This window comes from Stegostoma tigrinum, chromosome 1 (genome assembly GCF_030684315.1).
Source record: "Stegostoma tigrinum isolate sSteTig4 chromosome 1, sSteTig4.hap1, whole genome shotgun sequence".
NCBI classification, from domain to species: domain Eukaryota; kingdom Metazoa; phylum Chordata; class Chondrichthyes; order Orectolobiformes; family Stegostomatidae; genus Stegostoma; species Stegostoma tigrinum.
Window position 1 is genome coordinate 109786883 of NC_081354.1, and position 22718 is coordinate 109809600.

General features: G+C 39.1%; 1 protein-coding gene across 1 annotated transcript in view; it reads right to left on the minus strand.

Annotated features, from left to right (window-relative positions):
* Positions 1-22718, minus strand: part of lonrf1l (LON peptidase N-terminal domain and ring finger 1, like) — a 35817-nt gene that overhangs the window by 1681 nt on the left and 11418 nt on the right. Inside the window, exons 6-10 of the mRNA XM_048529831.2 lie at positions 21195-21309; positions 17067-17188; positions 12090-12248; positions 6842-7004; positions 414-563 (exon numbers count right to left, since the gene is read on the minus strand). Coding sequence (XP_048385788.2) covers positions 414-563; positions 6842-7004; positions 12090-12248; positions 17067-17188; positions 21195-21309 — 709 coding nt within the window. The remainder of the gene's footprint in view (positions 1-413; positions 564-6841; positions 7005-12089; positions 12249-17066; positions 17189-21194; positions 21310-22718) is intronic.

Consider the following 22718-nt stretch of genomic DNA (forward strand, 5'->3'; position numbering starts at 1 on the left):
GCATCATCCGCTAATCCGGAGTATTGTGTATTCGCCCCACCCAACCACTAAATTCACCGCTGTTAGTTATCGCAGACTTGGCACCTAGGATTCTTCTTTCCAAGCTCCTCCACCTTGCTTCATCTGTACTACACTTTCAAATATCTGCTTAAGGTTACATCTTTACTTTGCCATTTGTAACCCAAGACTTTCCCACCCTGCTTAGCTCGTGTTTTCCTTCACTTGTATAGCGTCATGGTGCAAAACAGTTGGTACTATTTTTATGATGACTTGTATCAGTGTGAAAAGAATTTCAGACACCCACGCTCACAGGGTGGCTTACTAACTTCAAATAAAGGTAGATATTAGCAAAGTTCAATATTATTCACCATGGCAATCACCCCAAAAAAAAAAATGATTGAGAGATGCAATACCTGTAAATCTCTCTCTCTCTCTGGAATTGGTCCAAAGTGCTGAAGGATTTGACTATGGAATCTACTCTTCAAGTTTTGAAACCATTTGCAAGCTTGTGCATACACCTTATCATGAAGATTTGTAAGTTTATACAATTCTTCTCCTGTAACCTACAAACAAATACAGATTTACATTTAAAATACAGTCCAAAGAAGAGGTGACAAAAACTGCCACTGTGTTTCACTGGAATAATAATCACTTGAGCCGTACTGTACTGACATTATTACAGTATATTGTAATTATATGCCTCCCTATTTTTGAATTTAATTCCTCTTACAAAAATAATTTATTAATCTTCCTAATTATTTGCTGTACTTGCAAATTAGCTTTATACAATTCAGCACTGGGACATCCAGATCCCTCTGCATCAGAATTCTGAAATTTCTCACCATTTAAATTTTGTTTTTAATTTTTCTTGCCAAAATGGGTAGTTTCACATTTTCCACGTTATATTCCATTTGTCAGATCTCTGCCCACTCACTTATTTCTTCTTGTCCTTCTTGTGACAGTTCACTATTCTAATTATTAGGAGGCCTTATCCCAAGAGGTATGATTGTCTCCTGGTGCACGCAATCCAAGTAGATCCTGCAGTTCAGCCTCCAGCACCGTTCCCAAGCGGAAGCTGATCAAATTTCACTTACAGCAAATGTGTTTGTCCTGAATCGAACAGGCATTCAGGAATCTCCACATGCTGAGGCTATGCCACATCACCACCTTCTTTAATATGTTCTAATCTGCTCCTTAATTTTGTTTTTACGTATCATATCTTGTACCTTAGAAACAGAATAAACCTCAGACACCTACCACAAAATCAGTAAATAATTTGCTTTTACTCTTGTATAGAATAGCAACTAATTCTTTGAGGGTGAAATAGTGAGTGAAAGCAAAGGACCACCTCCTTTCCTTCCTTATAAACACCCAAATCCCACCACACTATTTTAAGTTGGCTAGTTTTACATGCTTGTGATACAACAGACTCATCTGATTCTTTTGGGGGAACTGGTTTCAGCTGCTGCTTCAATTGGCTACGCCCAACTGCTTTTCCAGTGGACACCATGCTAAAATAGCTCAAGGTTAGTAACTTTAGCAAGCTGGGGTTCAATGTAACCAAGTGTAGGGTCATCTATCTTGGATCAAAAAAAGGATAGATCAGGGTATTTTTTAGATGGTATATTCAATAAAGTGGATGTCTAGAGACTTGGGGTTCAGAACAACAGATATTTAAAATGGTGTAACAAACAGATGTAGAAAATAATCAAAGAGAGAAACAGAATGCTGGCGAACCTTCTCGTGGCACATTGGTAGTGTCCCTACCCGTGGACCAGGAGGCCTAGATTCAAGGCCTACCTGCTCCAGAGATGTGTAATAACATCTCTAAACAGGTTGATTAGAAAAATAGGTTAAATTTAAAAACAAAGTATGCTGGTCGGCCCTCTTGTAGTGCAGCGGTGGTGTCCCCACCCTTGGACTGAGGCGCTCAGGTTCAAATCCCACCTGTTCCAGAGGTATGGAAAAACATCTCTGAACAGGCTGATGAGGAAAAATGGGTTGAATAAAACAAAAAAATGCTGGCCTTTATATCTAGAGGACTGGAGTACAAGTATCCAGAAATTATGCTTTGGTTATATAAAACCCTGGTTGCACCCCACCTTAAGGAGGACATACTGGCCCTGAAGAAAGTATAATATAAATTTACAAGAATGATACCTGTATTCAAAGGTTAAATAATGAGGAGAGACTATACAATTAGGCCTATTTTCTCTAGAATTCAGAGGGTTAAAGGAGTGATCTGGTAAAGTCATCAAGGTATTAACAGGAAAAGACAAGATGGATAAAGACAAACTATTCCACTGTTTGGGAACTCTAGAACCATGGGGACATAGGGCCAGACCAAATTTTCAGACTTTCAACCAGAGATGTTAGGAAGCACTTCTGGAAATGGTTGAACCAGTTGCTCATTTTAAATTGGAGATAGATAATACAAAGGTATTAAGTGATACCACGTTGTGGAACTGGAGGAACACAGCAGGCCAGGCAGCATCAGAGGAGCAGAAAAGCTGACATTTTGGGTCAGAACCCTTCTTCATAAAAGGAGGAGAGGAAGGGGGCTCCTGAAGAAGATCCTAACCTGAAACATCAGCTTTCCTGCTCCTCTGATGCTGCCTGGCCTGCTGTGTTCCTTCAGCTCCACACTGTGTTATCTCAGACTCCAGCATCGGCAGTTATTACTATCTCTAAAAGATTAAGGCATATGGGTGAAAGGCAAGTTGGGGGGTTATGGAGTTGGGCCACAGATCAGCCATGATCTCATCAAATAGATGAATCAGCTCGAGGGGCTGAATGGCCTACTCTTGTTCCTATGACTTTAAACTTAGATTTCCGCTAAATTAGATCTTGACAAAAGATTAAAACTTTTACCTGAGGGCCAGGTCTGGGGAGATTGGGACCTGTACAAGTATAACAGGATGCATCTGGTCAGAACCAGGACCAATGTCCTCACTGGAGTGTTTTCTCGTGATGCGGAAGAGAATTTAAACTAGAATGGCAAAGTGGAATCTGAGTGGGGAGACAGAGGAGAGAGAAACAAAAGACAGTAAGGTCAGAGCAAAGGTGGAATGCAGAAAAAAACAGACAAATAAACGAGGCCATTGTGCAAATTAAAGTTAAGGTGATGACCAAGGTTTTAAAAAAGTCTAAAGGCTTTGTGTCGTAATATGCAGATCATTCCCAATAAGATAGATGAATTATCAGCGCAAATTGATATAAATCCTTACAAGTGACTTTAATTTACATATAGATTGGACAAATGAAACAATGGTATCATGGATGGCAATTTCCTGGAGTGTGTACCAGATGGTTTGTTTTATACTGATACGTTGAGGAGCCAACCAAAAAGCAGGCTATTCCAGATTGGGTACTATGCAATGAGAAAAGATTGTTGTGCAGTGTTGGAAGGCTGATCATAACTGGTAGAATTCTTTATTAAGACGGACAGTGAGGTAGTCAAATCCAAAGCTGATTCTAAATAAAGAAAACTACGAGGGTAATAAGGCTTAAATTGGCAAAGATAGATTAGGGAAGTTTACTAAAGGGGTTGACAGCGGATAGGCAAAGATTTGATTTATTACTATCGCATGTACGGAGTTACAGTAAAAAGTGTTGTCTTGCGTGCTTTACTGGCAGATTGTGCTATACGAGTGCATCAGGGTAACAGAACAGAGCGTGGCTGAAGGGTCCTGACCCAAAACATCAATTTTCCTACTCCTCTGATGCTGCCTTCTGTGCTCCTCCAGCTCTACACTTATCTCTGACTCCAGCATCTGCTGGGGAAAGCAGCTGTTTTTGGGGTTTTTTTTCCACTCTTTATTCATGTATGGGATAAAGGTATCGCTGGCTAGGGAACATTTATTGCCTATCTCTAATTGCCTAGAGGGCAGTTAAGAGTCAACCACATTGCTGTGGATCTGGAGTCATTTGCAGACGAGATTAGGTAAGGATAGTAGCTTCCTTTCCTAAAAGGATACAGTGAACCAGATAAGTTTTCCAACAATGGATTCACGGTCATCATTGGCTTCTTAATTCCAAATATTTATGGAATTTGAATTCCACCATCTGCCGTGGTAGGATTTGAACCTGGGTCCCCAGAACATAATCTGGGTCCATCAATAATACCACTAGACCATTGCTTCCACCTGGAATCAGTTTGTACATATTTACAAACTATTATGTCTTTTGCCCCACAAAAGGAAGACAGAAGAGGGTATAAAGAGGGTGGGAAGGGTCTTTGATTATGTTGGTTATTTTCCCAATGGAGTGAGAAGTATAAAGTCAATGGATGGGAGGTTAGAGTCCGGTCCGTCATACGAGCTGTGTGGTTCTTTCAGTCTTTGGAAGAGCAGTTGCCATAGCATGCTATCATGCATCCAGATAGGGTAAGAGTCTTTAAATTGTGCATATTTAAATAGTGTGTACATGGAAAACAACATTATTCATACATGCCTGGCACAACACAGAAGAGGAAAGGTGGACCAATCATGGTTTACTTAAAAAAAAATTAGGAATAATGTTAGATCCAAAGAAGAGCCAGAAAAAGTAGCAAACCTGAAGACTGGCAGCATTTTAGAATGTGGGAGAGGACAAAACATTTAATCAAGAGGGAGAAAATAGGGTATGAATGTAAAATTGCTGGGAACAGAAACAGACTGTAAATGTTTATAAATATGTATAAAGAAACAAATTAGTAAAGATAAACGTAGACCCCTTATAATTAGAAGCTAGGGAAATTACAGATTCGTAACAAGGAAATGGCACAAGAATATAAAACATATTTTGGTTCAGTCTTCACAAAAGAGGGCACAAATAATCTCCCAGAAATGTTACGGAATCAAGGATCAAGTGAGATGATGGAACTGAAGGAAATCAGTATTGGCTAGAAAATTATTCTGGGAAAATTAGCGGGATTAAAGGTTGACAGATCACCAGGGCGACCTCATCTGCATCTCTAGGTACTAAAGGAGGCAGCCCTGGAAATACTGGATGCATTGGTGGTCAACTTCAAAAAATTCTATTCTCTGGAGCAGTTCCTACAGATTGGAGGGTGTGAGGTGTAATCTCTCTAATTAAAAAGGGAGGGAGAGAAAAACACAGAATTAAGACCAGTTAGTCTAACATCAGTACTGGGAAAATGCTATAGTTATTATAAAACACGTGATAACAGAATATTTGTAAAGTATAACCAGATTGGATAAAACCAGCATGGGTTTACAAAATGCAAATTATGCTTAACAAATCTACTGGAGCTTTCTGAAGCTTTAACTAGTGCAGTTGACAAGGGATGTAGTGAATACGCATTTTCAAAACGCTTGTAAAAAGGGCCCTCACAAGAGGTTAGTGGGCAAAGTAAAGCATCTGGGATGGGGGTAATACATTGGCATGGATCACAAATTGGTTGACAGACAGGAAGCAGAGTGGCAATAAATGGGCCTTTTTCCAAGAGGCAGGCAATTACTGGTGGAGTACTGCAAGGATCAGTGTTTGGATTCCAGCTATACTTGATATATATGACCTGAATGAGGGAAGCAAATGCAACATTATCAAATTTGCAGATAACTCACAATTAAATGAAATTGAGAGTTGTAGGAGGATGCAAGGAGGATTTAAGATGATTTATGCAAATTCAGCAAATGGGTAAACGCATAAGTTCACCCAGAGAGTGGTGGATATATAGAATGCTCTGCCCCAGAAGGCAGAGGAGGCCAACTCTCTGGACACTTTCAAGAAAGAGATGGATAGAGCTCTTAAAGATCGTGGAATCAAGGGTTATGGGAATAAGGCAGGAACAGGATACTGACTGTGGGTGATCAGCCATGATCATAATGAACGGTGGTGCTGGCTCGAAGGGCCAAATGGCCTACTCCTGCACCTACTGACTATCGTCTATTGTCTATAATAGCTAAATGTGAAATTATACGTTTCAGTGTGAAAACAGAAAGGAAATGCATTATTTTATATTGTGATATGTTGGCATGGTGTACAAAGGGATCTGGGTGCCCTTGCGAGTAGTCAGGCAATTGCAGCAAGCAGTTAGGAAGATAAGTGACAAATTGGCCTTCAATGAAAGGAGGTGAAGTGTTCAGAAATAGGGATGTCTTACTGCACTGATACAGAACCTTGGTTAGACTGTACCTGGAGCATTGCAGGCAGTTTTGCTCTCCCTTTCTTAGAAAGAATACACATGCCAAATAGGGACTGCAGCAGGGGTTCACTAGGCCTTTACCAGGGATGGGAGCACTGTCCTGCGAGAAGAAGTTGGTGTAACTGGACCTACATTCATGAAAGATCAGAAGGGATATGACTGAAATGTGCAAGATTCCAAAATGGCTGGTTAAACTAGATACAGGAATGACATTTTCCTTACGTGACAAATCTAGAACCAAGCATCAGTTTCAGGATACAGGGTTGACCATTTAGGACTAAGACAAGGAATATTTTCTTCAAAGGGAATTCATTGCCACAGAAGGCTGTGGAAGCAAAGTCATTGAATATATTCAAGAAAGAGATAGATAACGTTTTAAAGGCAGGAATACATTGGGATAGGGGATTCAGTTATGATCTTGTTGAATGGAGCAGCCAGCTCAAAGGGCTGAATGATCTACTAATGCTAGATAATAAAGTGTGAAGCTGGATGAACACAGCAGGCTAAGCAGCATATGCTGCTTGACCTGCTGTGTTCATCCAGCTTCACACTTTATTATCTTGGATTCTCCAGCATCTGCAGTTCCCATTATCTTGATCTACTAATGCTAACTGGTTGTGTGTCCTGTCAACTGCCTGCAATCACTCCTCGCTGCAGTTTGTAATACTTTTAAGTGCTTCATATAATCCCTACCTTAACATCTTTCAAGTATTCAATATTGGCAATGTAATATCCATCTTTTTGTCCTCTTTCCAAAACCTTGAAACATTTTCCTCCAACAGTATCCACAATAGATCGTCCATCGGGAAGAAAGTGAATGTTTCTTATGTGCAGCATACAGCCATAATCTGTAAATCTGTAAATAATAGAGATCACGTTCATTAAAACAAAGAACACAACTTTGGTAGAAGGACCTTCAAATATACTCCTTTATTCAAACAAGATAATGGTTAATTATCCACAACTACATCATCTTGCACTTGGAGGTACTCAACTGCTCAATATCCACAGTTTTGTGTTAGAAAATTCTGAAGGCTCAAACACATCAAGTAAAGAAATTTGTCCTGAGCCCTATGTTCTAAGACTCTGACCTAGTTGTGACCAGGGTATATACTGTCCCTTATGTCTATCTTGTGAAGTCCCTTAAGAATTTCATATTTTTAAAAAGCACTGCTTTTTCCTTCTAAACACTCAGAGAAATGTATCAAATTTGAGAAATAGGACAAATCAACTTAAAACTGAGTATAAGACAATCTCATTATCAGTTTAGTGAATCATCTTTGCATATTTTTTCCCCCAAGGTAAATACATCTCTTTGGGGAAAGACAGCAGAATAGTAAACAGTTCTCCAGGTCTTGCCTAGGCAGCATACAACAGGAGTAAGGTTTTAATCCGATTCCTTTGCAAAAAAGATTAACATTCTACTTGCTTTCCTAATTGCTTGCAATGCCTAACGGCTTGTGGCTCTGGTTATAATCCAGGAATTATCATCTTGTGAGATAGCAAAATCTGCAGATGCTGGAGTCAGAGACCACACAGTATGGATCTGGAGGGACACAACAGGCCAGACAGCATCAGAGCAGCAGGAAAGTTAACATTTCAGGTCAGGACCCTGCTTCTGAAGAATGGTATCATCTTGTGGTTCCATTTTTAAAAATGAACAAATACCACGTCATCATAGGGGAGGCGATGGCCGAGTGATTAATCCAGAGACCCAGATAATATTCTGAGGAGCTGGGTTCAAATCCTGCCACAGCAGATGGTGGAATTTAAATTCAGTAAAAATCAAATTAAGTATCTAATGATGACCGTGAATCCATTGTCAATTATTGGAAAAACCCATCTGGCTCACTGGCGTTCGTTAGAGAAGGAAACTGTCATCCTTACCTGGTCTGGCCTACATGTGACCCCAGACCCACAGCAGTGTCGTTGACTCTGAACTGCCCTCTGGGCAATTAGAGATTGCTGCCTAGCTGGCGATGCCCTTTCTCAGTTCTACTCATGTTTTCGGTACCTATATGAATAACAATTTAGATTCTTACAGTCCCATGTTCTCCTCTATTGATGTCTTCTTTCATGGTACAAGGTAGATACAATAGCCTCCAGTAATCATGCTCTTGGATGTAGGGAACTACATCTATCCCTGCAACACCTGTCTTCCTTTTTTACTGCACCCATTTGAATGGATCCCTGCACCAGTTGTGCAATGAACAATTTGCTGATCTAAGATAACAAAGTGTGGAGCTGGATGAACACAGCAGGTCAAGCAGCATCTTAGGAGCACAAAAGCTGACGTTTCGGGCCTAGACCCTTACTCCAGACCATGTAAGCTGCGTGATCGTCAAATCTTTTGAATCAATGCACGGCCTGAGACTCCTCTGCTACGAACATCTAAACAATGTTTAATCTAAGCTGCACAGCCACCACTAGGAGGTTCCCTCACAGCACTACAATAGCACCCACATGGAGAAATTTCTCTCATGCATTCAGAGATCCATGGAAAAATACAGGAAAATGTTCTTTATAGGGGCCCATAGCTGCATCACTCTCAGTCATGCCCTGTTGTTCCTGACCACAGATCAAAGTATCTGCCTTAGGGTGCAACTGCCTCCTGCAAGGAATCCAAAGCTCAGATGCCAGCACATCTACTCTGAATTCAAGTTCTTCAAACTGCAGACATTTACTGCGTGGGTGGTTGCCGTGAATTACATTTATACCAATTCGCTTCCATATTCTAAAGCTATATCTTTGTAGTTCATTTAACAAATCAGGTTACAAATTTAGAAATATCACTTCAACATTTTATATTGTTAAGTCAGTTTAACCACCGAGTTACATACTAGCTAACTTAACATACTAACATGCAAAATTTCAGAAGATGACCACTCAGGCTGTCAAGCTCCACCATCAATTAATATTGCTGCTGATCAGCGTGTGTTCAAAATTCCACATTCTCACTTACCCACAATAACCATTATAGCAATGGCCTTGATCTGCCAACTTCTAAGACAGAGAGAGAATTCCAAAGTCAATAACTCTCTGGGAAAAAAAAAGTAATTCTCAGCTCTGTAGTAAAAGGGTAACCCTTTGATTTTTAAACAGTGCCCAAAATCACCCTTCATCCTTCTAAACTTCAGTGGAAACAAGGCCATACTGTGAAACCTGCCTTCATAAGACAACCCACTCATTTCAGCTGTTAACTGAAAAGCCTCCTCTGAACCACTTCCAACTCACTTACACGCTTCCTTAAAAAACTAGAGAAAAATTGCACACCATTCAAGACGAAGCCTGACCAATGCTAATATAACTGAAGGATAATATCTTTATTTTTATGTTAAATTCCTCTTCTAATGAAGCATAGAATTCCATTAGCTTTTTCTGACTCAATGTGGGACCTGCACACCAATACAGATTCATGTACAAGAATCCTGCTGCACTTTGATTACAGTCATTCCCTGTTTAAGTAATATCATTATTTCATTCTTCCTGCTAAAATAAACAACTTTACATTTGTCCATGTTGCTTCATCTACCAGATTGTGACCATGCACTAAACTAATTTATATCCAAACACAACCTCATTATCATCTTCACAATAGTTTCCTACACGTCTTGGTGTTGGTTTCAAATTTAACTGCATGCCTTTGCTCCCCCTCATTTAAGTTATTGACATAAGTTGTAAAAAGTTGAGGCCCCAGCACAGACACGTGCAGGACTCTGTCTGCTAAAGGCCTATTTATGCATACTATTTGCTGCCAGCCAACTGTCAATAATTGCTAATATGTTACGCCTATTAGTTTCTGCAATAGCATTTGATAAGGTACCTTATCAAATACAATTCTCTAATTCTAAGAACAATACATCTTTCATTTATTGCACTTCACTTCTTGAGAAAAAGTCTAATAAATTTGTTAAATGTAATTTCCCCTTCATGAAACGTGCTGACTCTTCCAGGTTATACTGGAGATTGTTTTGACTGTCCAGCTTCTCACTCTTTAAATGCTTCTAGCAGCTACTGCATGAGAAATGTTAAGCTAAGTCACCTTTAGTTTCCTGCTTAGTGCCTCTCCCTTGAGTAGAGGGATTGTGTGTGTTACTTTTCCAGTCTGATGGAGCCTTACTGAATCTAGTGTAAAAACACTTGGGAAAATTAATGGATCTACATCATTAGCAACTAGGGCAACCTTTAAGGACCTTGAATGGAAGTCTACCTGGACCTGGAGACTTGCCAGTTCTATCAGATTGCATAGAATCTCTTCCCTCATGAATGTAATTTATCAAATTCCCCATACCCTTCCTCTGGTTGATTTACAATTGCTATTGAAATGTTTCTATATCCTCTATCATGAAGAAAGAAGCAAAATATTTTATCATTCTGTCTGCCACTTGCTTATTATCTACTATTAACTTCCCATTCTCACTTTCTGGAGTACTTACACTCACTTTACATATTCATTTCCTTCTCAAGCACCTGTAGAAAATCTTGCTATCATGCTGTTGTTTCTTCAACCTCATTAACCTTTTAATAAATCTGTTGTTCTTTATACTCTGACCAATTATCTGACCTACCATGCATCTTTGTATGGATGCGCTTTTCCTCAGTTTTGATATTTTCCTCAACTTTAGTGTTAACCACAAATGTCAAGTCCTCCCCTTCGAATTTTTCTTTATAGTAATAATACATGGAGTACTCTGAAATATTGTCTTAAGTATCTGTCACTGTCTCCACTGATCTATTAAGGATTTTTAAATTATATTTTACAAACTACAGTGGTAAGTTATTTCTTGCGATTTACCAATCCTGCAATGTTACTGCACTCAAACTTTTCTAAAGCGCTGTTTTCCCAATGCATGAACAATTTGATAGCATTACAGATTTTCAGACATTTTATGGTAACACCAACTGATACATTTGAGTCTTCTAACTTTTGTAATTTGGGGCAAACATACTTGGGTCTTTGCAGTCACTACTTTGTCAGACTACGAATCAATAGCTTGACTTCTAGGACTAACTTTTCATGTTTAACGGTGGCTTATTGGAAAGGTGTGGGTGTTCTGTATTGATAACAATGGCAAGAAACAGCTGAGCACCACTTCCTTAATCTTGTGTTAGCTATCGTGATAGTGTATGTGTACGCGTGCACACACAGTGTTTGTATGTGTGAACTAGTTAAGACTTTATCCTTGGGCTTTCGTTCTCAAGTTAGATGAAAATAAACATTCCATACATTTTACTGCAATAAACATCCCCCAAGTTAATGCCTTAAATTTTCTGAGAACCTGTATCCCAAAATCCTTTGCTCTAAATGACATTGAGCCTACCTCCATTCAGATTATGGGTACTGTTGATTTTAAGAAATCAAAAATGTTTCACATTGAATTTGCTGACATGGAGTTCTATTTGATACTTATGAGCCCAAACCAATAGCAGATCAAGATCCCCCAAACTGTTTTAGTCTTATACAGCATTAGGTATCCTCTAATTTTGGTATAATATGCAAACATTTACATGCCTCCAATTTCATTTCTCTCTGAAGGAATTTTCACCCAACACTAGAATAGATTATGTTCACTAAAGTATTTTAAGGTATGCGACATTCTTTGCTGAAGTACATTATCTTTTAAATGATCATGTACTGGAATGCATGCTTGTTTTTCTCAATTCAGAAATGTCCAGTTAGAGTTATAACAGTATTTATTTTGCACAGTGAAAATTTGTGACAATACTAGTTCCTTCTCCAGATAAGCCTTTTTATTTTCAGGTTTGCTTATATAATTCTAAAAGAAATAAAATGAGTGCCATTCCACTCCAACATGCACAACATCATGCTTTAAGTTCAATTACACTGTTGGCTGGTATTTTGACTTAAGAACCCTGCAACAGGATCTAATTGGGAAATAAAAACTTAAAAACATTAGTTATAAACTGGTTTACAACATACCCAGTATGTGGGTCACTGATGCACATTCCAAATTGTTCTGTACCAGTCTCAATGCATCTTCGAATCATAAGCCTATACCGTGGCTCAAAAATATGAAGAGGACAAGGCACAGTAGGATATGCCATAGTGCACACAAAAATGGGAACATTTTTCGTCAAACTGAAAAAGAAAAAGTAGTAAGAGTTAATATTTCCAGACACTTTATTCAAAAGCTATTTTCCCCATGGAAGAATTTGATATTGCCATTCCACTATAATCATGCGAGAGAATGTTAAAGATATCTAAAAATAAAACGGGCAAACTCTATAAATAAACATTACAGGATCCTTATTTTAAGTAACTTTAGTGTTTTCTCTGCTTCTAAAAGAAAAACGATTAACAGTGAAACCTTAATAGGCACTTGCATTTCAGATTTGTTTACAACGATATCAGTTAGGTCTGCATTTTCCATGGAAAGGAACGCAATTAGATTAGATTAGATTCCCTATAGTGTGGAAACAGGCCCTTTGGCCCAACAAGTCCACACCGCCTCTTGAAGCATCCCACCCAGACCCATCCCCCTATAAGCCACACAGCCCTAAACACTACGGGCAATTTAGCACGGCCGATCCACCTAACCTGCACATCTTTGGACTGTGGGAGGAAACCCATACATACATGGGGAGAATGTACAAATTCCATACAGACAGGTACCCGAGGCTGGAATCGAACCCGAGTCCCTGGTGCTGTGAGGCTGCAGTGCTAACCACTGAGCCACCGTGCCGCCCCAAATTAGATTAGTCAGAGATACACAGCATAGAAACAGACACTTTTGCCCAACTTGTCAATGCTGACCAGATATCCTAAAGTAATCTAGTCCCATTTGCCAGCATTTGGCTTATACCCTCTAAACCTTTCCTCTTTATATACCCATCAAGGTGCCTTTTAAAATGCTATATTGTACCAACATCCACCACTTTCTTTGGTGGCTCATTCCATATACACACCACCCACTGCATGAAAATGTTTCCCCTTAAATCCTTTTTAAATCTTTCATCTCTCACCCGAAAACCGATGCCCCCTAGTTTCGGACTCCACTATCTTGGGGAAAATAGCTTGGCTATTCACCCTATCCACGCCCCTAATGATTTTATAAACTTCTATGAAGTCATACCTCAGCCTCCATCCTGTAGAGAAAATAGCCCCAGCCTCTCCCTGTAGCTTAAACCCTCCAACCCTGGCAACATCCTTGCAGATCTTTTCTGTAACCTTTCAGTTTTCACAATATCCTTCCTATAGTAGGGAGACCAGAAATGAATGCGTGGAAAGTCTTCAATATTACAGAAGACCCCCCTGAAAACAATCAGGATCTGCAAGGACACCAAATATATTTGAAATAAGGAACTTAGTTCTACAAGAAGCACTGCACAATTTTAAGTCACATAAATCACATATGTTATTAGTCTTGTATATTGTATAACACTACGCACTAAAAGAGTAACATATCTGTGCAAGTAAATTACCAAAACTTAAGGTGACCCCTTACTAAATCTACATTGTCGTTGATACTTCTAAGCAGTCATTGTTCATGACATTTGTTTCAAATACTGCATCATATACATTCCAATGACTTTAGAAAGAAAATATTAAGTAAGAGCTGAAAGATTAGTGTTAAAAATTCTAACCTTTAAATTATTCAATGAGAATAAGGTACTATAAAGTTGAATGTTTATCCCTCAGGTAACAATGCTAAGAAATAACGAAGCCTAAAGGCACCTACTTTAGTTCAGTGGTAGCACCCTTGTACCTGTGAGTGAAGGGCATGGGTCAAGGTGCTGCTCCAGATATTTAAGCTCAAAATTTAGGCAGAAACTCCAGTATCAGGAGACAGTTACATTCACTCATGGCACAAGGCTGAAGACCAATGGAGATCTCCCTGTGTCCTAGGCAATACGTTTCCTCCAACTACCAGCACTAAAACAGATCATCTGGCCATTATAACATTACTGCTTTTAGGACTCTGCTTCCATAATTCTAACAGTGACTACCATAAAATGCACAACAGAAGTCAATCATGCAGCCTATCAAATCCACTCCAATTTTCAATGAAATCATCGTCTATCTGGATCGTCACAGCACTTTCACCCTTTTCCATTAACTGAAAATCTGTTCATTTCAGCTTTAAATATACTTAACATGACAACTTCTACGGTTAGCAGTGGTAAAGAATTCCACCGATTCAGTGTCGTCAGAGAGACTGTTGGTCCTCATCTATTAGTGAGCGATTCCTTACTCAGTGTATGCTCTTTTGTCCAGGACAAGGGGAAACAACTGCTCACATTTACCCTGTCAAACTCCCTAAGAATCTGAAATTTTAAAAAACAGCAAATGCTAGACAAATTCAGCAGGTCTGGCAGCATCTGTGGAGAGAAAGCAGAGTTAACGTTTTGGGTCCAGTAACCCTTGTTCACGTAATAATGGATGGCCAAAAATCTAGCAAGGGTGAAGAACTTAAAGGAATCAATATATGAAATTCTAGTAAATAAAGTAATGAATCCAAACTGTGACTGATTTCTTGCACCAAATATCCTGCAGCATTAGACTTTAAATATGAAGTGCCACAAAGAAGATAAATTGGTTTTGATCTGCCAGAATCTCCTATTTTGTCAAACAGTTTGCAAAAGATTACAACATAACAAATATATTTTGCTAAACATGGAGCTGGATAAACACAGCAAGTCAGACAGCATCAGAGGAACAGGAAAGTCAATGTTTCAGGCCAAAACCCTTCGACTTCCTAATCCTGCAGAAGGGTTTGGCCTGAAACGTTGACTTTCCTGCTCCTCTGACGCTGTCTGACTTTCTGCGTTTGTTCAGCTCCAACTTAATTGACTCTGGCCTCCAGCATGTGCAGTCCTTACTGCCTCCGAAACGTATTTTGATTTTTGAGACAGGGGCAAAAGTAGTATCTTACTAGCAGTAGGAAAAATGGATTTTTGGAAGAGAAGAATTGTCAGATTTGCAGATACTACCAGTACAACAGGAAGGAGAAAACTAGGTGATGTAGTGCAGTTGGATATTCAAAAAGTACTGGATGAAGATGCTATTCAGAGGTTGTACAAAAATAGTACTCAAGATTGTGAATAAATCTGATGGGCCAATGGGCTGAGTAGAAGCAGATGGCATTTAATTTAGATAAATACAAGGTGCTGCACTTTGGAAAGGCAAATCAAGGCAGGACTTATACACTTAATGTTAAGGTCCAGGGGTGCGTAACTGAACAAAGACACCTTGGAGCACAGATTCATAGCTCCCTGCAAGTGGATTCCCAGGTATACAGGACAGTGAAGAGGCCATTTGGTGCACTTGCCTTTAGGAGATCATGTTGTGGCTGTACAGGACATTGATTAGGCCACTTTCGGAATACTGCATGCAATTCTGGTCTCCCTGCTATAGGAAGGATGTTGTGAAACTTGAAAGGGTTCAGATTTACAAGTATGTTGCCAGGATTGGAGGATTTGACTATAGGGAGAAGTGGAATAGACTGAGGCTATTTTCCCTGGAGCATTGGAGGCTGTGGGGTGACCTTAGCGATGTTTATAAAATCATGAGAGGCATGGATACAATAAATAGATTTGGTCTTTTCTCTGGGATAGGGTTCAAAACTAGAGGGCATAAATATAAGGTGAGAAGAGAAAGATTTAAAAGGGACTTAAGTGGCAACTTTTTTCACACAGCGCGTGGTGTGTGTATGGAATGAGTTTCCAGAAGTAGTGGAGGAGGCTGGTATAATTACAACATTTAAAAGGCACCTAGACAAGTATATGAATAGGAAGAGTTTAGAGGGATATGGGCCAAATGCTGGCAAATGGGACTAGAATAATTTAGCATGGTCAGCTTGGATGAGATAGACTGAAGGGTCTGTTCCCGTGCTGTATAATCTCCAACTCTAAAAACTGTACTAGCAACAACCGAGAATTCATTAACCGACAGAAAACACTGGGAATAAATAGGACTTTGCTGAACTGGAAGGTTGTAATTTGTAAAAAAAATCAAAATGCCCATCAGATATGCCTCAGTAACTTAGAAACATACGAACTACTTAAATGAGAATACTGACAGCAACATACCCAAGTTCATTAACAATACAAAGTTAGATAGGAATGTTAGTAATGAGGAGGATGGAAAGAATTAAAGGTATAGAGACAAATTTGGGTGAGTGGGGTGAGAGTATAAATACAGACTAAGCCTATAGCTCCCTAATCTCAGAAGAATGGGGATGATCATACTGGCTTTTTTTAAGTAAAAAGGTTATTTGCCGGGTAGATGATGAAAAGAAGTGCTATGGTTGTGGAAATAGGACACAGAGAACAGTTTCAAAAATAAACAAAAGAAAGAGTTGATATTTCAGGACCAACAGTAGAGTTTTCAAATTGTTATGCATCTTTAGGTTCTTTACCCAAGACAACTGTGGATGATCTGTCAATGGTCAACCACAGAATTAAATATACTTGTTTATTGGATATTAAGGAAGTTAAAGGCCACAGGAATAGTGCTTTAAACTAAAGTTGAGATTGATCAGCCATGTTCTTTGTAATGGCACAGCAAAGAAGTTGTTGTATGGCCTACTTGGCTCTTAATTCTTAGGCCACCATTTCCCAATAACTCCCTACCTATATTTGTTTTGCTTCATTGGTGAGAAATGTGTCAAGAGCAATTTTTTAAAAATTAATTAAGAACAAGTTATCACATCTTCCCACTTTCAATTGGTTTTTGGATATTCAAAAATCTATGATAATGACACTAATAGTAATAATTTATTGATATTTTTGCAAATTTTTACTCTTAATTGACTTTACAAAATATACAGCTGTTCACAATATATGTAGTAATAATGATCCTTTGCTATCCTTAGCTCAATCCATGCTCGATGGGATTGTGTTTTTTTTTCCCAAATCTCATCTCTAGCCGTATGACATTTTGATTAAAAAAACTTACTTTGAAAGTTCTGCAGTTTCTTCATTATGAATCCTTTGTCTTTCACGTACTTCTTCAGAAAGATACCTTGCAATTACTTCTTCCAATAAATAGGTGACAGCATATTTCCTATTTTCAAGATACTGAAGAGGAAATAACTTTATAAATACTCAGCTTTTTATTTCATGCATCCCTATCATGAAGGCAAACATAACCAAGAGTACTCGATTTAGATTGCTCTGCAGCTACACTACAAGTGCTAGACCTTGTGATGGACAGGGTTGAAGAGAGGAGCACGGAGAGGGGGAAAGGTTAAAGACAGTACAGGTAAGTAATCAAATTGATTTTGCAGTGTATAAAGGGGGAAAATTTCATTTGCCATTTGGAAAATACACTTCATATTGTAGTTACAATACTGGTGGCAATTGTGGTAATATTACTAAACGATTTACCCAGAGGCATAGATTTATGCCAAGAGACAGTTACAGCTGGGTGAATTTCAATTCAATTATCTGGAAAAACTAGAAGAAAATGTGACTCTCATTAACCATGACATGTGAGATGAAAATTCACAGTATATTAATGTTTGAAACTTGGCATCTAAATGAGGCATTCTGCTCAGTCTTATTGATTTCTTTCTTCCATTTTAAGGATGAAACCTTATGCACCAAGTGGAGGAAACCACTAACTGCCACTCAAAATTCTCCACAGTTCCCAAGTATATGAGTTTTGCTGATTAAGCATTATGCTCGTCATTCTGCAATTTCCCAATGTTTAGCCAACAGGATTCCCCATGAACCCAAAAGGGCAAAACTGAATGCAGCAGCTGTTAAAACCACGGACAGTAACTTCTTTTACTACTGGGAAAGGATACTGCCACTCAGACCAGTACATTACAGAAAGAATCTAGTACACGGAACGCAGTAGCACAATTCTTATCAAGTGCTCTGGAATTGTATTATTGTGATGCTAATATAGTTTATCAATTTGACAAATTTGCCAGAGCTTCTTCAGAGATAGTAAGACTGCTGATGCTGGAGCTTCTTCCCTTCTTGACTTACTAAAGAGTAATTAGCATTTAATAAAAACGTGATTACACTTCCTCCACAATAACACTCAACTCTGGAGACCCCCAAGGATGCATCCTCAGCTCCCTATTTACCCACTGTGTTGCTAAATTCCACAGAAATCCCATCAACAACTTTGCTGATTACACTACTGTGGCAGCACAGATTTCTAACAACGAATCAGAATGCAGAGAGGGGACAGAGGGCTTGGTAACATAGTGCACTAAGAACAACACCTCGCTCAATGTTGGCAAAACTAAAGAACTGATTATTGACTTCAGAAAAAAAGGAGAACATGCTCCCATCCACATCAATCAAGCTGAGGTTGGGAGGCTGGACAGCATCAAGTTCCTAGGAGTGACGATAACCAACAACCTGTCCTGGTCTTCTTATATAGATGCAACGGTCAAAAAGACACAACAACACTCTTCTTCCTCAGGTGGTTCAGCACATTTAGAATGACCCTCACTGACTTTTACAGATGCACCATTGAAAGCATACTGTCCTGGTGTGTAACAGCTGGTACGGCAACTGCTCTGCCCAGGACCGTAAGAAACTACGAAGGTTGTGTGAACAGTCCAGACCATCAGCGAAGCCAACCATCTGTCCATGGACCCCATTTAAATGGCTCGTTGCTGCGGAAAGGCTGCTGACATCAAAGAACCATCACACCCCACTAATGGTCTCCTACAACCTCTTCCCTCAGGCAGAAGATACAGAAGTTTGAACACAGGCACCAGCAGGTTCAGAAACAACTTCCTCCTGGCCATTATTAGACTGATGGACTCTCTAATTTCAAATAATGCTGATCTTGCCTAGCACATAACCTGTATGCTGCTAAGTTTTGTTTTCCACCCTATGATCCTTGCTTATTGTAGCAGTCACCTGTACCTGGCCATGTAGGGTGGCTTATACCTGAACACACTAAGCTGCCCATACCAGCTTACAAGATGGAAGACAGAAGCTAAGCAGACTGCTCACACAGTGAAATACAACGGTACCTCTGAACAGAATTGCTAGAAGGTCAACAAAAGAAAGCTATGTTCCCAACTCAGACAGTTCTGATAAAAGGATGCCTTAGGACAGATAAATGAACAATTCCAGCTTTATTAATGAAGGGGTGATTGTCCCAGTAAATGAATAATATCACGTGCTAGGTTAGGTCCTCAAGCAGCTGCAAGGATAACAACTAAAGTTATATCATAGTAAATAGTTGCCTCTTTGAAGCCACCAGCAATTTTAAATATTTCTAGCTAAAAATGCTCTAATAATAGAAGTTGGTTTCAATACGTAACCAGGATATAATACAAGCCTTAAAAACAGCTTTAAGCTAGGTGTAAATATTAATTAGCCTTAGAAGACACCATCTCTTATGCCCTAAACGAGACAGATTGATCACAACCCATAAATTACAAAATGCTGACAGTAGCAGTTGTGTAACATTACACTTATAATTTATAACAGAAATTAACCTTATAGCAATTAGTTAAAACTGCCTTTTTATTTTTACATTATGTAATTGAGACAATGGGAAAATAAAAAAAGGAGTAACTGAATGTGATAAAAGACAGCACCAAAACGCAAAGGGTAGTAGAATTTGAGCTGTTCTTACAGATAAACAAGCCTGAGAAAGATCCAAAGAAGGAATAAAGCAATTAAACATTTGGAATGTGAATGAATAGGATGCTTGGAGATCCCAAAGGTCTACAGATTACAATGTCTAGCTAATACCATAAGATCATGGGAACCTGGGGCTGTTCATGGAAGTGCCCATCACTGATTAGGTGTCCCACAGGAACTGGTGTTTGAATAAAGAGGAAGGACGACGACTACATTGTATTTGATTACTGTAACACAAAATGCATAAAGTGATGTAGTTCTTTGTAAAAGTAGAGAGTGTGTCATTGATCTATCTTCTGAAACTAGATTTGGGGAAGATCCTTTGGCCCTCTCCCTGCATAAACCGGCTTCTGCTTAAATAAATATCTTCCATTTGCCTGAATCCTGCCCGCCTCCTGAGTCTGTGTCCCAAGTCGGGAAAAGTGCTCCTACACATCTCCCTGTACTGCTCGTAAACAAAGCTTGTCACTGTACTTAGATACATGTGACAATAAAAATCAAATCAAATACATCAAATCAAATCAAGAGAGAACGAGTTAGCAAACTGGTCTATTTAGGACAACAACTAGCTGTTCACCAGTTTAAAAAGAATATCACAAAAAGGCTACTATAGACAGATCCCACGTGAAACAACTGAGCAGATTCAAGTCAGCTCTTAATGGTTTACATGTACATAATGCAAAAATACCAATTTCATAAAGCGGCTGGGATCAGAAACAAAATACATACTGATAAAGTTACAAAATAAGGGGCACATATTTAAAACTGATGTGAATAATTTTTTCCCAGATAGTACTGAATGTCTGGAATTCTTGATTCTAATGTGTTACGGAAGATAGATCACTTAAAGCACTTAAAAGAGGAGGTAGATCGATCTTTGACATAGAGGGGTTCAGGGCTCTTAAGTGGAGGGATAAGAGGGCAGTTGAGATCTGGGACAGAATTGCCATGATCCTAGTCACTGGCCTACTCCTCCTGCTTTGCCTTGTGATGAAGATTTGCTGACAGACAGTCCTGATCGGGAAGTACTAGATTCCATCTTACATAAGGATCCGTACACTTGAAGGGCACAAAGCAGTTAAACGTTTTAATAACATTACTTCCAGTTTTGCTGACATCATGATAGTATAGACTAGATCAGACCAGACCAAACCACTTCAGAGTTTGACCTTCCAAGTCATTTAATGGAGAAAAAAAACTTTAATTGACTATTAAACAAAGCATAAAACTATGAGCCTTCTAGTGTCATGAAAGGTTTAAAATAATTACGAGATAATCCAGTGGATACAAATTGGTGAAACTTAATTAAGAATAAAATATCAAATATTACAATACTATAACATTACAGCCAAACATTTTATGTCACAATTTTGTGTACTTAAATTTTGAATAGAATTCTTTTGCAAATGACAAAAAGTTACATTATAAAACAATAAGACAACGAGCATGGTCTGCAACATACTTCTTTGAGGCTGTCTTTACAAAGTGGACATAGTGGACTATAGTCCAAGCTTCGTTCCAAACAACATTTACAGAAGGTATGGCCACAAGGTGTAGTGATGGGCTCCAGGAACAATCTGAAAAAAAACAGTCCCGAATTCAGAAAATAATAATATTGCAGTTGCCGCTATGTCTCCATGTTTATACAAGTAAACATACCAAAAACTATGGGTACTCACTGAAATATCAACACATAAAAAGTTAGAAATTCTTAAGTGTTGCAAATCAACAGGAAGAGAAAAGAAAGACTAAGAAATAAAAATGTGAAAAGTTAAAACAGATCAAAAGATATTTCAAGCAACTGTAGTCAAAATTGAGTGTTATATTTGAAAACATGAAAAGCATTCAAAACTACACTGAATATTCAGCAATTATGAAGGGCTGAAACAATCACAAAAGGATTACATCATAGCCACAGAATACAAAGATGTGTTAGGTCGCATTAAGATGATTCCATATTCATGGAATGGAATAACGGAAACGCAATTATTCTGCGAACTGCGCATCCAGTGAAACAGAGGAAGAGATTTTCAAAATATTCAGTGACGCGTAGCAAGTCAACAATATTGGACACTTTACTAATTTCAGCCTGACTTGACAATGTGTGTTTCGCTTAATCCATCACATGATATGGGTGTTGATGGTTAGGTTAGCATTTACTGCCCATACCTAATTGCCCAGAGGGCAGTTACAAGTCAACCATATTGCTGTGGATCCAAAGTTACATGTAGGCCAGACGAGGCAGGGACAGCAATTACCTTTCCTAAAGGACATCAGTGAATCAGATGGGTTATTATGACGTCAAAGGATTACTGGCCTTCATTCGACTCTTAAATTCAAATTCCATGACATGCCACAGCAATATTCAAACCCGGGTCCCCAGGACATTAACCTGGTCTCTGGATTAACGACCAGTAGTAAATACCCCTAGGACATTAACCACTTGGGAGCCAAAGTTAGAAATGCCTAATAGTACCATCTAGAAATCTTTCCTCCATAGAATCTCTACAGTATGGAAACAGGCCATTTGGCCCAACAAGCCCACACCAACCCTCTGAAGAGCATCCCACCCAGAACCATCCCCCTAACCATGCATTTCCCATGGCTAATGCACCTAACCTACACATCGCTGAACAATATAGACAATTTAGCAAAGCAATCCACTTGCACATCTTTGGACTGTGGGAGTAAACGTGAGCACCGGGCAGAAACCCATGCAGACACAGGGAGAACGCGCAAACTCCACACAGACATTCATCCAAGGGTGGAATCAAACTCGGGTCCCTGGCACTGAGAGGCAGCAGTACTAACCACTATGTCACCATACGGACAGACAGTCAGGACTGCAAATGCTGGAAGCCAAAGTCAATAGATGTGGAGCTGGAAAGCATAACAGGCCTGACAGCATCCGAGGAGCAACAAAGTCAACATTTTGGGCCGTAACCTGTCACCAGGACACAAAATGTTGACTTCCCCGCTCCTCGGA